Source organism: Bidens hawaiensis, unplaced genomic scaffold (genome assembly GCF_021521415.1).
Source record: "Bidens hawaiensis isolate Kalapana, Puna unplaced genomic scaffold, B.hawaiensis_p1.1 tig00028465_1, whole genome shotgun sequence".
NCBI lineage: Eukaryota > Viridiplantae > Streptophyta > Magnoliopsida > Asterales > Asteraceae > Bidens > Bidens hawaiensis.
Genome location: NW_027494646.1, coordinates 223,802 through 239,518, shown reverse-complemented (window position 1 = coordinate 239,518; position 15,717 = coordinate 223,802). Strand labels below are relative to the sequence as shown.

Here is a 15,717-nt window from a genome sequence, read left to right as displayed (position 1 = left end):
GTTCCGAACCGGTTCGGGTTTTCCAAGTGTACCCGATTTGTGCACGTCTACTACTAGTCACTTTATATGTAAAATACACATAGCGTGTTGTATACCCACCGTCATGTTCACTTAATATTTTTAGAACATCGACTATTGTTTTTTTTAGGCTATCGTATTTTTCAATTTGAAGAGACCCACTGTCTTACTCTGGTCATACGATATTGTCTTAACCAGACTCATGCTAGTTTCAGAGTTTGACTTGACTTTCCCCTGTGGACTATACCGCCGACTGCTACTTGACCATCATGGTGCCGCCACAAAAGCATAACTCTTTGACATAACACACGGTTGGACGAAAACCTAGGTGGAGTCAGCATCCGAACTAACAACTTCACAAGACTTAACTCAAATCCTTCATTATCAATATCCACCTAAAATAACAAAAGTAGATATCAAACCTATAGGTTTGCAACGAAATACCTATATTTTTATCCCTAATATGTTCACTTAATACTCGATTTTCCAAACAAATAAAAAAAAATAACATTGGCCATATTTCGTCAAACTTGCCACGCAAGTTACAACTCACTTCCTTAAACCCTACACTATCCGTCACCGAACCACCAAAAACCTCCCTTTATATACTTGACTCACCTACACTCTTTCACTCAATTCACACCTCTTTCTCTAAAACCCTAATGGCACTTGAAGCTATGAATTCTCCTACGACGGCAACCACCCGTTGTTTGTTCAGACAAGATCAGCCATCGACCAAAGGCAAAAGATCCAAACGTCCACGTGTCGACCAATTACCACTCTCTGATGACGATGAGTATCTCGCTTTCTGTTTTGTCCTACTCTCCCAAGGCCACCATGCCAGCTCATCACAACCACAACCACCACAACACCACCACCCGCAAACGTTGGTTTACAAGTGCAGCTTCTGTGATAAATCTTTTGGGTCCTACCAAGCTCTCGGTGGCCATACAACCAGCCACCGGAAAAACAACCCCGCCGTCGCCGGAGCAGAGGTTGAACAACCCACCGCAAGTGGGACCCACGGTGGTGGGAGGAGTCACGAGTGTTCTATCTGCCACCGGTGTTTCCCCACGGGACAGGCGTTGGGTGGTCACAAGAGGCGTCACTATGAAGGTGTTATCGGCCGCGGGATGACGTCATCGGAAGGGAAAAGTCAACGCGGGTTTGACCTGAATCTTCCAGCTGTCTTGCCGGAGCTGCTTGCCGGAGTTTCTGACCAAGAGGATGAAAGCCCGCATCTGGTTAAAAAATCTTGGCTTTTTCCGGCGGTGAAGAGTGAGATTATGGCACACCATTAATCTACTGATTACAAGTTATTGGTTTTTTAAGTTTAGGGAAATTATTATTAGAAATTTTGGCTGGTATTATATAATTTGACTTTAGGAATATATTATAAGAGCATCTACAACAATAAAATTTCACAAGCCGTCGCATCAGCGTCACATCAGATTTCAAACTTTTCTCAAAAACCTCTACTTTCTTCCACAACAACAAACATTCACAAACCACCACATCATCAACTACCTTTACAATTAATTTAGAGTTAAGTGCTATTTTAGTACCTGTGGTTTGACCAACTACGCAACTTTAGTACATATTCTTTATTTTGTGCAAATGACTACCTCAGTTTTAAAAAACTTGCATTTTTAGTACTTTTTTTCTAACCCCGTTTATTTTTTTCGTTAAGTTAGGGATAATTTGATAACTTCATTATTTTATTTGTTTTTTTTTTCTTTTTAACGCTTATATCTTGTAAACCCTAAATTCCCAAATCATAACATCAAAAATCCAAATCCTATATCCCCAAACCCTTTCTCCATATCATCATAGGGTTTGAATTTTTACGATATTTGGGGATTTAGGATTTGGATTTTGATGTTAGATTTGAGATTTAGGGTTTACAAGATATAAGCGTTAAAAAGAAAAGAAAAAAAACAAAGAAAATAACGAAGTTATCAAATTATCCCTAACTTAACGAAAATAATAGACGGAGTTAGAAAAAAAAGTACTAAAAATGCAAGTTTTTTAAAACTGAGGTAGCTATTTTCACTAAATAAAGAATATGTGTTAAAGTTGCGTAGTTGACCAAACCACAGGTACAAAACTTAACTCATTAATTTATGTTTAATTAGATTACTTTTATAAGAAACTTAGTTTTTATATTTCCCATATATTTAAATGATACAATAAACATTTATAAAATATAATTTTAAAGAAAAAACTATTTAGAAAGTATAACTTTTGAAAAAAAAAACATTTAAAAACAAAGCATTTAAGAATATGAGAAATTTAGTTTATTTGGCATATGTTATGTGTTTGCTAAAATTTTTAGAAGTGATTATATATTTAATTTATTTTAACATTTAGCTATTGGAACATGAATTCAATTTAGGTAAAGAAAAGATGAAAAAGAAATAAAAAAATACAATGTAAAAATATAAGGTCAATTTTGCTAAACATATAAAAAGAAGGATGAAGAATATAAATTAGTTAAAAAGAAGCGTTAAAAAGAAAGACAAGAAAAATACATCATACTATATTTTAACCTAATTATTTCTTCTTTACTTTCACAGCCGCCAACCATTTTTTCATTTCCTTTCCTGAATATCTCTTGAAGCTTCATCCATGGTTATATAACAAATCCATTAATCCATTAGTAAGCATTTGATTTCTTAACCATTTCTATTCAAGATTATTATTTTAATTTTCAATTTGGCCTTTGGTGAAGGCCCACTTTTTCCCGTCCGCTGCAGGGTTGCAGATTCGGACCTGCAACACAACCACCGCCTCCACATCGGTGGCATCTTCAGCCTCCCTCGTCCGTGATATGCCATGTGTATTCAGACCTTGGGGATTGGCCCCCGTTGTGGATGCTCTAATTATGAGTTCGGCTAGTATTAGAAAATTGTTGCTTATGATGAATTAAAATTGACTGATTCATTGTAAAATTTTGATGGTGGATAATGATTGTTCTACGGTTGACTGGAATATCTTAATTTTAAGCAATTGCGTGGCGTACAAGAATTAATTGAGCATTTGTTTTGTAACATAAATTTGGGGCAAAAGCTAACGGTTACCAAATTCATCTTCCCTCAACCAAATGTGGTCTTGCTCCTCTATTTACTTTCCAATTCAATTGAGTTTTGGTATATTTTTTTTGAATGGCCAACTAAGTAACGCCGGGTACCCCGTACGCGGCCCCCATTGGCTAAAGGTAGCGCGAGCCGGCCACTACTCCGGACAGACGGAGCCCTAGCGGTCCACCTGTTGAGGGATTCACCGGATAAAACCCGACCCCCACGTCCGCCAAACGGCACGACAACGAGGAGATCAGGATAAGATCAAGACTCGAACCCTGGCACATCCATCATATCTCCCATATAAGTTTTGGTATATTTAATATTGTTTTATTTTTTTACAATTTTTTTTTATTATAATCCTACAATTTTGTTTTGTGTTTAATAACTTTGTTTTGGATACGATCCTTTTTAATTTTATTAAATATTTAAATAAATGGGACGTTTTGGAGTAACAAGATAGTTTAGATTTGTTGTATAGGTGTAAATATGCTAATCAGTGTGTAAACGTGTTATACGAATTGCGTGTTAAATTATTAATGTTAAATAAGTATTAAGATAGATGAATGGTTCATACTTCATATTGACATATTATGACTCTAAAAATGTAGTTTTGGTTGTCAAGTTTTGATATCATATATTCATATACGAGCTGACAAGTCAATGTTTGAAATAAAGCAACTATGTTGATAAGCAAAGTTCATTACCGGTGGAGCAAGTCTTGAGGAGCATGCTTACTTAGGGTTAAAGTTATGAGGGTGATTGTTTTCATTTGTTAAATATAGAATACTTTTACCATAACCATGATGTGTTAAAAACACCTTAAAATTTCCTGATTAAAAGTTGATCATGGGTCATTTAGTTGACATGAACTTTCACATAGCCAGTTTTGTGTGATTCGGTATCCTACTCTTCTAATGAAAGAAAATAATTATGACACATGTCATTTTGTGATTAAACCTTATAATTTTTTTCCCTCCAAAACTAAAATCTTAATTTACCTAATTTATGTCATAAATGAATAATTATTCACTTTTCATTTACGCTTTATTTATATTATCTCTATATATTTTTATAAAAATAAATATTAACTTATTATTTAATATATATTCTAAAATATTTGGTGAAATCCAAAAATCAACAAAAAATCATATTCGTTAAAGATTGAAAAAAATATAATTTCCAATGTTATCATTAACATATTATACTATGTATATTGTTGAAGATTGTAAATAAAAAAAACTCGAATAGCTTTCATTCTACAAAACCATTTTTTAATCATTTAAATTATAATATATGTTTAAAAGTCTATCCATTTTTAAAATCTCCATTTATCTATTGTTATTATTAGTATTATAAATTGTCATATGATTTATAAATTATAAACATATGTTATAATCAATCCATTTAGTTTTCGGTTAATTTAGTAAACTATATATATGTTAAAATGTAAGGATAGTATATACCAATCACTTTCATATATAACAAAGTTTATCATATTTAATTTATTGGTTTTTTTTCAAGGATTTTTTTGGGTTTTCTTGTGGAACTTTAATTTGATTTTTACAGGTCAAAAGCTGGTAAATAGATTGTTTGTTACAAGTTAACTACATTTGGTTCAAAATTTGTTACGGGTCAAAAATGGGAGCTTTGAGAATTTTTAAAAGTTTGAGAATGCCAATATATTTTTTATCAAATTTGTTACAGGTTAAAAGTGTTGACTTTTAAAATGTCAAACAGATGAAAATTAGATTTTTAAACATGATTCGGGTTTCAAATTTATTTTCAAGGGCATTTTTGGAAATAAATAAAAAGTTCGGGATTTGGCAAATTGACTATTTTTCTCTCGACTATTAGAATTAAAGAAAAGATAGCGAACACTACCAGCATGCAACCCAGGTCTATCAATGCTTCTAACTTTTACCAAATATGAAACATGTGTGTCAGCATTAACGTTTTCTTTATTGGTGATCAGAACGTTGTATAGGAAGCATGTCATGCAAAATTATTCTCAAATGAAACAGAATATTCATAAAACTGAATGAGTTAACATGTAATTTTTTATGTTGTTATTATGACAAAGTCGAGAAGTCCCCTAAAACTTATTAAAATCTTTCTCGTGTTGTAGCCCAGAAAAATAAAGTTCTTGAAAAACATCTGTCATTACAGTTTAATGTTCTCATTAGCTTCTATGGGTGGTAAGTTGATAAATACCAATAAAGGTAACTTTCCATCTGTATTTAGGTTGAGTGGTCAGAATTACTATTGTATGGGAAGCCTTCTTTTCCGAAATTAGTTCATAACTAAATTTCTTTCAATTATACATATATGATATTGAGAATGACATTTTCAGTAGAATGCGCGTTCTTGGATATGTTTTTGTATGTGCATTTTATTTAAGTTCATTTAAAAAAAATTCATTATGTGATATAAAAAATTTAATTTATGCACACATAATACATAATATAGATACAAACATAGATGTAATACATTTTTTTCATATACGCTATGTAATTATTTGCTTACTTGTAATTTTATAATTTGGATCATCCCGTGTGTTACACGGATCTAAAACTAGTTATTGTTATACCTGTGAAACATACCGTCTACATGACATGATCACACCAATACTTTGTAGTCTTACACCCGGTCAGTATGTGGAAGCTTGGGTTTAAAATTGTACATGTAGGTGGCAAGATGAATATGTTAGTACGGTTTAAAACAGTTTTGGTCAAGCTTGCCCACACTTTTTCTGCTTTATTGTAACAACTATGGCCACCAAACAACATTCGTAATAACCAGCATAAATCTTTGAATAAAAATGATTTATAGTAATATAAATTAGAAATAGACTTTGGGCTACCAAAGGCCCAGCCCAACTCCAGACCTTCATATTGAAAACCCAATGGCCCACTTAATGAAAAGTGTTGTTTTGTAATTACATGAATAAAATACATGAGTTGAGAACATGTTTTGTTTTAAGTAAAAAATGTCTCAGATGACGTACCTGCACCGAGTCCTAGGAAATTCAAAGCCTACATGGCATATAATTAATAATTAGCGAGCCGATTGGTTTAATTAAATGAATGAACATAACTTGTAAATTGTAATTACAAATGCCATAGAGACCAACAAAACATGTCTTATCGTGTTAGATAGGTTACATGCAACACTTAACATAGGTATCAAACATAAATACGACTCATTTAATTATTTTATATCTCATGTCTATAATACAATTGTAAGTTTCATGTACCAATAAGAAAAAATGTCGGAGTCTAGCTTACTAATTTGAATTATTTTAAAAAATCACATAGGGTACCTTCTTTATTAAGTATAAGCGTGTCGTCAACAGGTACCCAATTATCAGCCTAAGATGCCAATATATTTACAATAATAATTTGCGTATAAATTACAAACATATTTAACTACCGATATGTGAAACTGCTAACCTATTAATAAGCTAAAATAAACTTTAGTAACCTTACTGGCATAATTTAATATCAAAGAAAGTGCAGAAGATAAAATAGGATATCAAATCAAACTTTCTCAACTTTTGTCATGGTATAGAAGATCTTTGATTGATAATTTGATATGATTCTAGGTCAATTGTAAATTTATAATGTATCTTTGTAATAGTTGCTTTTAGGAAAGCCCCAAATACAAAACACCAACTTCCCAAAATGCAATCTGTGAATTATTAACATGACATTTTTGTTTTTGTCACCAGTCATTTCATTATGTTTGATCAATGGTGTTTAGAGAACAATGCTTTTTGTAATGGTAAAGGATTGACCTTTCAAACAATTCAATGACCCACAAAATGACTTAACTTCAATAGAACTATGTTTTGCATAAGTATTGTACAAAGACGATATCAAATGTCGAATCATTAAAGCAAGATTTTACACGGGTTGGGTCGGGTCGGGCCTTTCTTACCCGCCCAACTTACACCACCAAGAGAAATAAACACCTTGACTTGATGACAGAACTCTTCATGACTGAAATATTAAACAGATTCAAGCAAACTTGCTCATAATCAGTCGAGTTTCTATCCGATCTAAAGTCAAACCTGTCCCCATCGGTAGTCAAACCCGAATCCCGCCCCACCGACATTCATTATTCTCAAATATCCCTCCTTAACCCGACATGATTATTGTTACCCGTCCCATCACGTGATCTTTCTAATGCCACGACTTTAGCCCGATAAGCAGCTGCGGCCATGGCAGCGGTTTTGACCCGATCTTCTTGAAACTCGCACGCCTCGCTCACGTTTCCGAACCGTAACTCGGCAGGTGGAATAAAGCAATCGATTGAAAGTCCAGGGACGTTAAATGCAACTTCTTCGATGGTCCACGCCTCTTCCATGCGGGTTTTCGTGTGGCTCATTGCGGTTTCACCGAACCTGAAAAGGGTTACAACAGACCGCCCCGAATGAGCAATCATGATCCCTTCAACGGGCCGGTAATCGTCTAGAAACGAGTTGATTGTGGTTTCCCAGTAAACCGCATCTCCACCGTTGGTTTGGATGCGAGTTAGATGAGAGTCTTCTAGGTGGACTAGGAGGCCTGTCTTCTGGCTGAAGTAACCAAAGAGAACGTGGCGGATGATCTCTGCGGGCCCCTCGCTTCGGGCTTTTAAAGTGTGCGGGTCCGCACAGAGTTTGAGGATGAAACAATCTTCATCGTTAATTTTTTTCTCGCCTGTGCATCGTGCATTTGTGAACATGCTTGCGGTTGTTCGTGGGTCCAGTCCCTGATAAATAGGCCAATCATGAGATTCCCAGTTTTTAAGTTATCCAACCCGTTACTAAAAATCTTTTTTGCGCGACCCGTTACAAAGAAAACCCTTTTTTCTGCCCAGCTTGTTTTGAACCATTACTAAAACAACATTTTTTGCTGACTCGTTTTGACCCCTTACTAAAAGCAATATTTTTTGTGTGACACATTTCGACCCACTACTAAATAAAACCATTTGCCCGACCTGTTTTGACCTGCTACTAAAAACATCCTGTTTAGCCCAACCCGTTTGACCTGTTAATAAAAACCTTTTTTTGGCGGACACGTTTGACTCCTTACTAAAACAACCTTTATTTTTTCTGACACGTTTTGATGCGCTACTAAAAACAACCTTTTTTGCCTGACCCGTAAACACAACCTTGTTAGCTCGACCTGTTACTAAAAATAACCTTTTTCTTTCCCGACGCATTACTAAAAACAACCTTTTTGCCCAGCCCATTACTAAAACCAACCTTTGTGCCCGGCCCGTAATTTAAAACAACCATTTTACCCTAAACCTATTTTTAATCCATGACTCGACTTGTCCCATACAACCATTTAAGTGTTTTAACACTTTCACCGCCCTGGCAAAAAATCAAAACAAGAAATCAGTAATAACCTGAAGAGCACGACGCAAAGGTCTAACGGGTCCTTTCGCTGCATGTGCACCAAGCCACGGTGTATGTCGCCACACGAGACGCCCATTGCAACCGGCATGTACCTTGCTTGCACCAAGTGCCAGCTCAACATACCACATATCCGGGTTCATCTGCCACAACACAAAACCACCCGACTCTGCGGTTTTTGACGCGTTTCTATTCTTTATAACCTTCGTAGCGGTCTCGATATCAAACGCCAACATTTTAACTTTCCCCATCGCGTACGCGTTGTGAATTGAATTCTGCAACTTCTGACCACCAGATGCCGCCATGTATTGCTGCAGTATGTATTGTGCTGATGAAGTTTCCTGCCACCACAACCACCAAACCATTATAACAACTTCCACCATAAAACGCCAAAACATTTCTTTGTATTTACTCAAAACCACCCAAAATGTGATCAGAAATCTTGATTTTTTTAATTGTTTTTTTAACCATGAGATCTCATCATCATCATCATCATCATCATCATCATCATCGTACTCAGTATATCCCACCAATAGCAAAGCTATGGTAGGGTCTGAGGAGAGTAAGATGTAGACAGCCTTACCTCTACCCCATAAGGATAGAGAGGCTGCTTCCGGTGAGACCCCCGTCTCGATAGTAGTTTTGCATCAAGCCTTGGACATAAGGCACATAGCACTCAATCATCGGGACCGGCTGATCGGTGCATGTACCCTTGTCTTTCGGCTATCAACGCCACTACATGATGCCTGATTAACCGTCCGTCACTTTTAACGTTTTTAACCATGAGATCTAGTACAGGAAAACTCACGGGCCCCTCTCCATAGACTGCTAACCTACGGTTTGGTTTTATGTTTTCTAAAAACCGGTTTTCCGGTTCGCTTTCAATTTCGCAATCAACCAATTTTATGTAACTGATAAAAACAATTTTATGTAATTTTTAAGAAATATATAACTGGTGCAGGCCAAAATTGTTTCGGTCCAAATAATCAATTAATTATTAGTTGACAACCAAAATTAGGCCTAAATTTTCAGGCCAACATTCATTATTTTGAGCTATTTTCTTTTATGACCACAATTTTCAAGCCCAACTGGTAAAACCGAAACCTGACATTTTTCAAAAACGCGAAAACCAAATTTCGGGTTTACGGTTTGGTTTGAGCCCAAACCCCACCCATGCGCACCGCCACCGGCTATTGCTAACCAACCGGATCAAGTAAATCACAACTTGAGCTTGGTAGGCGGCCTTCAAGAGGCCACTAATGATCACAATTGTTATTTAAGAACATTAAAAGAAAAAAAACTCCCACTTCAGAAAATGAAAAAAGCAACACAAATTCATCTCCTTTTCACATTCCTACAAACATGCATATCTCAAATTTGAATCTTTGTACCTAAAACATGCTTAACTCAAAAAAAGTAACAATAAAGAAAAAGCCCAAAAATAACCAAACAGACATAAAAAAACCACCAAATAGTTCACACCATTTCCATATTACAAATTTTATAGGATAGATCATAGAACACTAAATTTCTTAATTGACCCTACATTATTAGTATATGCTACATATACACAAAACATCAATTCTTTTACCATTTCCATGAAACAAAGATGATCAACCCAAAATACACAAATTTTAGATTCAAAAAACTTTAGTCGAATTAATTTAGATTTTAACAATTTTTTTATAATAAAATAATAATAGTAATTAATGAGATGGGAACTAACAATGGGTGTATCTTTGATGCTGAGGTGAGGAAAAGGTTCCAAGTTGCTAACGTGCACCGGTGCAAGCGGCGCACCCAAGACACCAAGCAGCAATCTCAGATCCGACCGCTGGTACGACCCGGAACCCGAACCCGACCCAACCGCCGGAGCACGGCACAGCTGACCCTTCACCCAGTGGCCCCACCTCTCCACTTTCGACGAGTCTCCGGCGAAGTCCGCCGCCGGGTCATTCGGATCCGGGCCTTCCCGGAGCGGCGACAGGGCTTCCAATGGCCGTAAGCTGCCGGATCTTGACATAACGGGTTCGGGTTGACCCGCATGGTGGCCGTGGCCTTTTCTTCTCCGGAGCAGACCCGAGTTGGGTGAGCCGCTTCGACTCCGACCGGGTTTGGGAGCCCGGTTTCTTGACCTGCCTGGAGATAAACCTCGTACTACCTCGTCCTTCAATGTGGAGAAAAACCCTTGTTTTTTTTCCATGATTAAGGTTAACCCAGATGGGATTTAAGGTGGAGATTAGTGTGAGTGGGAGTGTGAGTGGGAGTGTGAGATGAGAGAGAAATAGAATAAAGAGAGAGAATGGTATGACGTTTAATTGAAGCAAAACATGGTGATTGCTTCAGGAATGAATCAAAGGGGGAACAGTTATGATGATTGATTATTATAATAATATTAATATTAATTATGGAAAGAAAAGGAGAGAGATTATTAGCAATAACACGAGACAAATGACACTGTTGGAGCTGCCATTGCTCTCAACTTTGTGTCCATTTGTTTAAAGAGAGAGATTGAAACTTGTGTTGTGTTTACACATACATATTACTTGGCCCCTCTTATTGTTGACTAGTTTTCATATAGGTCCCCTGTAACTTTACCAATAAATATTAATAAGCCTTCAAATTCAACATTAACCGCTACACAATCATATTCAATAAAAACTTCAGTCATAGCAAAGTTATTAATAAGTTAGAATATAGATGTTGTTTCATGTGAGATCATCACTTTAGAAAAAAAATGGCATCAAAAAGCATAGTAATTGAATATATAGTGTTGGTGTGGTGGTGATTATTTCAAAATTGCATAACTAGAAAGAAACCGTTGGAAGAGGGTACAACAAAATAGCAATAAAGATATAGAATATCATAAAAACAACCTATATACGGTATCACTAGAATACAATAACAAGCAATATATAATAAAAAGTGCACCCTCCCTAGTGATCTTTAATCATAATCTTGCATCAGCTTAAACTTTTATAAGAGAGGTGTAAGTCAAGTAAATCCTGCCTAATCCACTTATCCAAAGTGAGCATGTGTCTGCCTCTACTATTGCCCAAATCATCTCAATTTGTCATCCCTTATTGTAACACCCTAGACCAAGCCCCACATCAGTTGTGGACACTAGAGATTCTTGGTTCATAAGGAGTGTCTCGCCTCATAAATCACCAACACGGGTTTGGGTTTAATGCTAGTGAATGAGAAGAGAGTTCAATAGTTAGCGTTCTAATGTGGGTGTATTATCAAGATGAGTAATCTGCCGGGAAGTATCCACCTGGACAACCAAAAACAAATATGTGAGCTCTTCGTGGACACAGCGGACAATATTGATGGTACGAGGGGCCGAATGTTACATTTATCTAAGAGTTTAGGTGGTTAAGATATATTTTAGTAAACTTGTAAAGGGTTGTAACAGACCATTATCTAAAGAGTTGTGACGTACTTGATGAAACACATGTTTCCCTCATTGTGTATATAAACCAATCCAATAAAAATGATGAAAGGTAACGAACCATAATTTGTAATTCAAGGATTTCTCAGTTTCAGTCTTTGTTGTTTTGATGTCAACCATGTGAAACTCGTAATCCAATGTTTTACGAGCGTTTTTATAACTTTTACTTTTACAAGATAATAAAAAGAGAAAAAAATATAGGTTAACTAATATTACTATATATAACATGTCAATAATTTGTTATCAAACAATTTAAGCAATAATTTATAACATTTAAACTTGGAATGTAACACCAGTTTTTCAATTATATTTTGCCCATTTAGTTTTATGAGATCTACTTGTAAAGTTAACATATATATTTTCACATACAATAACAAAATAATATAAAGATAAGTTAATCTTTAATATAATCCGTATTATAATCATTTGTTTCTAGTTTAGATGCTCTTAATTAATTGAAGTTGATATGGTAATAGGGTATCCAAGAAGAAATAAAATGAGGTTGGGTAAAATGGCAGAATTGAAAAAATAGACAGGCATGATTTTTATGTTGTCCAGTCTTGAAGTGATCTTTAAAATACATTTTCAAACATAACTTACGTTTTGAAATTGACAGAGTTCTAAATTTGTCTCACCTATTTTCTTTACGGATTATATAATGACTTTTTGTTATTTTTTGTAGTTCAAATTATACGTTTAAACAAGTCAAACTAAGTTGGTAAGTATGAGTAGCCATATGTTACATGTTTTTGTTATTGTTATTTTTTTAGTTCAATTATAAGTTTAAACAAGTCAAACTAAGTTGGTAAGTATAAGTAGCCGTATGTTACAAAACGGTAGATTTGTTGTTTCTGGTTATTCAAGATGATATATCCCAATGTGGTCACCCATATGATAGATACTATACCCATATGAGTATGCTTAAAATGCTTCTTTCATTCACTAGCATTAAGCTTCTTATGAACCAATAAATACTCTTGTCCATAACTGATGTGGGATTAGCCTAGACCATAGAGTAGAGGCGTTGCATTCTTCGCGAATCAAGTTCGAACAGTTACAATGCGTTGAATCTCCAACTTGTCATAATAAAAGTTATATTATTTAGTTATAAACTCATTATAACAATTGTTTTATTACATTTATAGTCATTTCTAACGACAGGTCGGATCAATAAATAGTTGCATAACAGTTCTAGTTAAACATTTTTAAACTTCTTTGAGCCTGTCAATTAAAGCATTCACAATCTATCCATCAAATCCTTCACAACCTTTAAAATATAAAAATTTCTTTCAAAAACACACTTCATCCATTCCGCCATTTCGTTACTCTAATCTTAAATTATATAAAGTTAATATAGTAACTCTTCGTATATGAAGAACTATATTATTCATCATCCATCAAATAATGTAAGTATATAAAAATGAGAAAAATAGTAACATAAAACTTTTATGAGTAAGATTAATATAAAAATAAGGAATGAGATGTGAGGGAGTCTTTTAAAATGAGAGATAAATTTTAAAAAAGTATGAATTTTGGTTAAATTATATGATTTAATGAACGAGTAATGAATGCTCTTATAAATCAAACATGCTAGAGACTAGTGGTTAGACTGATGTTTAAATTAAAATTTGTTTTCGTTCAAAACCTCATTTACTAATTCAACTTTCGTATTTCATTTATTATTCATATGATGTTACCATTGTAAATCGAAATAAAAAAAATATATAATACTTTCATATTTGTTTTAATCTCACACAAACATATTTTATTTCTAATTGACGTTGCATGCCCTTAGCAGGGGGTGCAAGCATGCTGATGGTGTCTATTCTTTTTCTGTGGATTCTGGAGATGCTGGAAAATTCATCGTTGGGATCCAGAAACCTAATCGTGTGTCTGTGGATAGGAACCCAGGTCCATCTGTAGGAGTGGTTGGGGATATATCCCTTTTGCAACAGGTTTTCTCCCTTCCCATTCAAACGGTTAAGAGCATCCCCCCAAGTTGTCGTTTGGCGTTTGCTCAGACTTTGGCATGCGCTTTACGCAAGGTAGTGGATTCACCAGGCTCGATTGAGAATTGGGTTAAATTACTATTGTTGCCGCGTTGTACTTTAAGGGTGGTGAAACCTTCCACTAGGCAGGAACGCAGGTCAGGGAATCGAAAGTCTTTGCAATGTAGTAGCATTCAGCAAGCACTTGCGGTGTGGAAAGATGGATCTGATTTTGCTGACTTGGTTCTTTCTCTCTTTGATAACGTGGGGGGGGGAGCACTTTTTCTAAAAGAGGGGTGGGAGGGGAGGAGGGTTCTGAAAACAGCCTCAATATTAAACAATGTCTCAGGAAAGTCAGGGATTGTCATTTCACAGCTGCAGTCAAGGTATCATGCTCAAGTGGGGTTGCCCCTCTCGGAGATTCAACCATGAAAGCCCTAATTGATAAACACCCAGTGGTGCCGCCTCCGTCCTTGCCTTCTAGCTCTGTCGTCCTGCCTACTCTCTCTGTGGATGGGGACTGTGTGCTTAGATGTATCCGATCATTTCCTAAAGGAACCTCATGCGGGAGAGATGGGATGCGGGCGCAACACTTGTTGGACGCTCTTAGTGGTGAGGGATCAGTGACTTCCATGGGTCTGCTCTCAGCCATCACTGAAGTCGTCAACTTATGGCTAGGGGGTCTGTGCCCCAAGGTGCTCGCTGAGTTTATTGCTTCGGCCCCCCTTACCCCTTTATTAAAGCCGGATAATGGAATTCGGCCCATTGCTGTGGGGGCTATCTGGCGTAGGTTGGTTTCTAAAGTGGCTATGAAGATGGTTGGGAAGGAAATGACTCAGTATTTAGGGGACTTTCAGTTTGGGGTGGGGACCCCTAATGGGGCAGAGGCGGTGCTTCACAGCGCGAACCGGTTTCTTAACTCCTTTCACGCGGACGGCTCTTTAGCTATGCTTACCGTGGACTTCTCCAACGCCTTCAATATGGTCGACCGCACAGCCCTTCTTCGAGAGGTTCATCATCATTGCCCGTCTATCTATCTATGGGTCCAGTTCCTTTATGCCCAGCCGGCTAGGTTGTACGTTGGTGATGACTGTATAGGGGCTACTACTGGGGTTCAGCAGGGAGACCCCCTTGGGCCCCTCCTCTTTGCCTTAGCATTACACCCTCTTGTTCTCCGGGTACAAAATGACTGTAACCTCCCATTTCATGCTTGGTACTTGGATGATGGGACTATTATTGGTGGTGCCAACGAAGTCGCTAAAGCCCTAGACATTATCCACTCGGAAGGGCCATCATTGGGGCTGCAACTTAATATTAAGAAAACCGAGGTTTTTTGGCCAGCGTGTAATGGGGTGAAAGTCAAAGATGGGCTCTTCCCTAGTGGGATTGGTAGACCAGAGGGAGGGGTAAAGCTCCTTGGAGGGGCTGTTAGTCGAGATCCCTACTTTATTAAGGTGTTGGCGAGGCGGAGAGCATCTCGTGCAGTTGATATTATGAAACTCTTACCTTGCCTTAGGGATCCCCAGAGCGAACTCCTCCTGCTTAGGTCTTGCATGGGGGTTGCTAAGTTGCTTTTTGGGTTACGAACATGCCACCCCCATATGATGGATGATGCGGTATCCTGTTTTGATAAGGGGCTACGAGAAGCCATCGAAGACATAGTTGTATGTGGAGGCCCGTTCTTTGGTGATCTTCAGTGGCGACTTGCATGTTTACCGATGCGCTTAGGGGGTTTAGGCCTTCTTTCGGCTCATGATGTTGGGGTTTACGCTTTTG

The 15,717-nt window shown here is 36.8% G+C and overlaps 1 protein-coding gene and 1 pseudogene across 1 annotated transcript; one reads left to right on the top strand and one right to left on the bottom strand.

Annotated features, from left to right (window-relative positions):
• Positions 1 to 680: 680 nt before the first annotated feature.
• LOC143577128 (zinc finger protein ZAT10 pseudogene) lies at positions 681 to 1,319 on the top strand (annotated as a pseudogene).
• Positions 1,320 to 6,922: 5,603 nt separating this feature from the next.
• On the bottom strand, positions 6,923 to 10,878 carry LOC143577114 (uncharacterized). Its single transcript, XM_077061045.1, has 3 exons — positions 10,229 to 10,878; positions 8,496 to 8,843; positions 6,923 to 7,853 (listed from the first exon to the last, which is right to left on the bottom strand). Exons 1-3 carry the CDS (start codon positions 10,703 to 10,705, stop codon positions 7,224 to 7,226), a joined length of 1,455 nt encoding a protein of 484 aa, XP_076917160.1. The 5' UTR covers positions 10,706 to 10,878; the 3' UTR covers positions 6,923 to 7,223.
• Between the last annotated feature and the right edge of the window lie 4,839 nt (positions 10,879 to 15,717).

What these genes read in the sequence shown, in the direction of transcription:
- LOC143577114 (XM_077061045.1), bottom strand. Translation starts at nt 10,705, where the DNA reads ATGGAAAAAAAACAAGGGTTTTTCTCCACATTGAAGGACGAGGTAGTA. An exon ending in GCATCAAAGATACACCCATT is followed by an intron (nt 8,844 to 10,228) that starts GTTAGTTCCCAT and finishes TTGTGGTGGCAG; the next exon opens with GAAACTTCATCAGCACAATA. An exon ending in CTTTGCGTCGTGCTCTTCAG is followed by an intron (nt 7,854 to 8,495) that starts GTTATTACTGAT and finishes CCTATTTATCAG; the next exon opens with GGACTGGACCCACGAACAAC.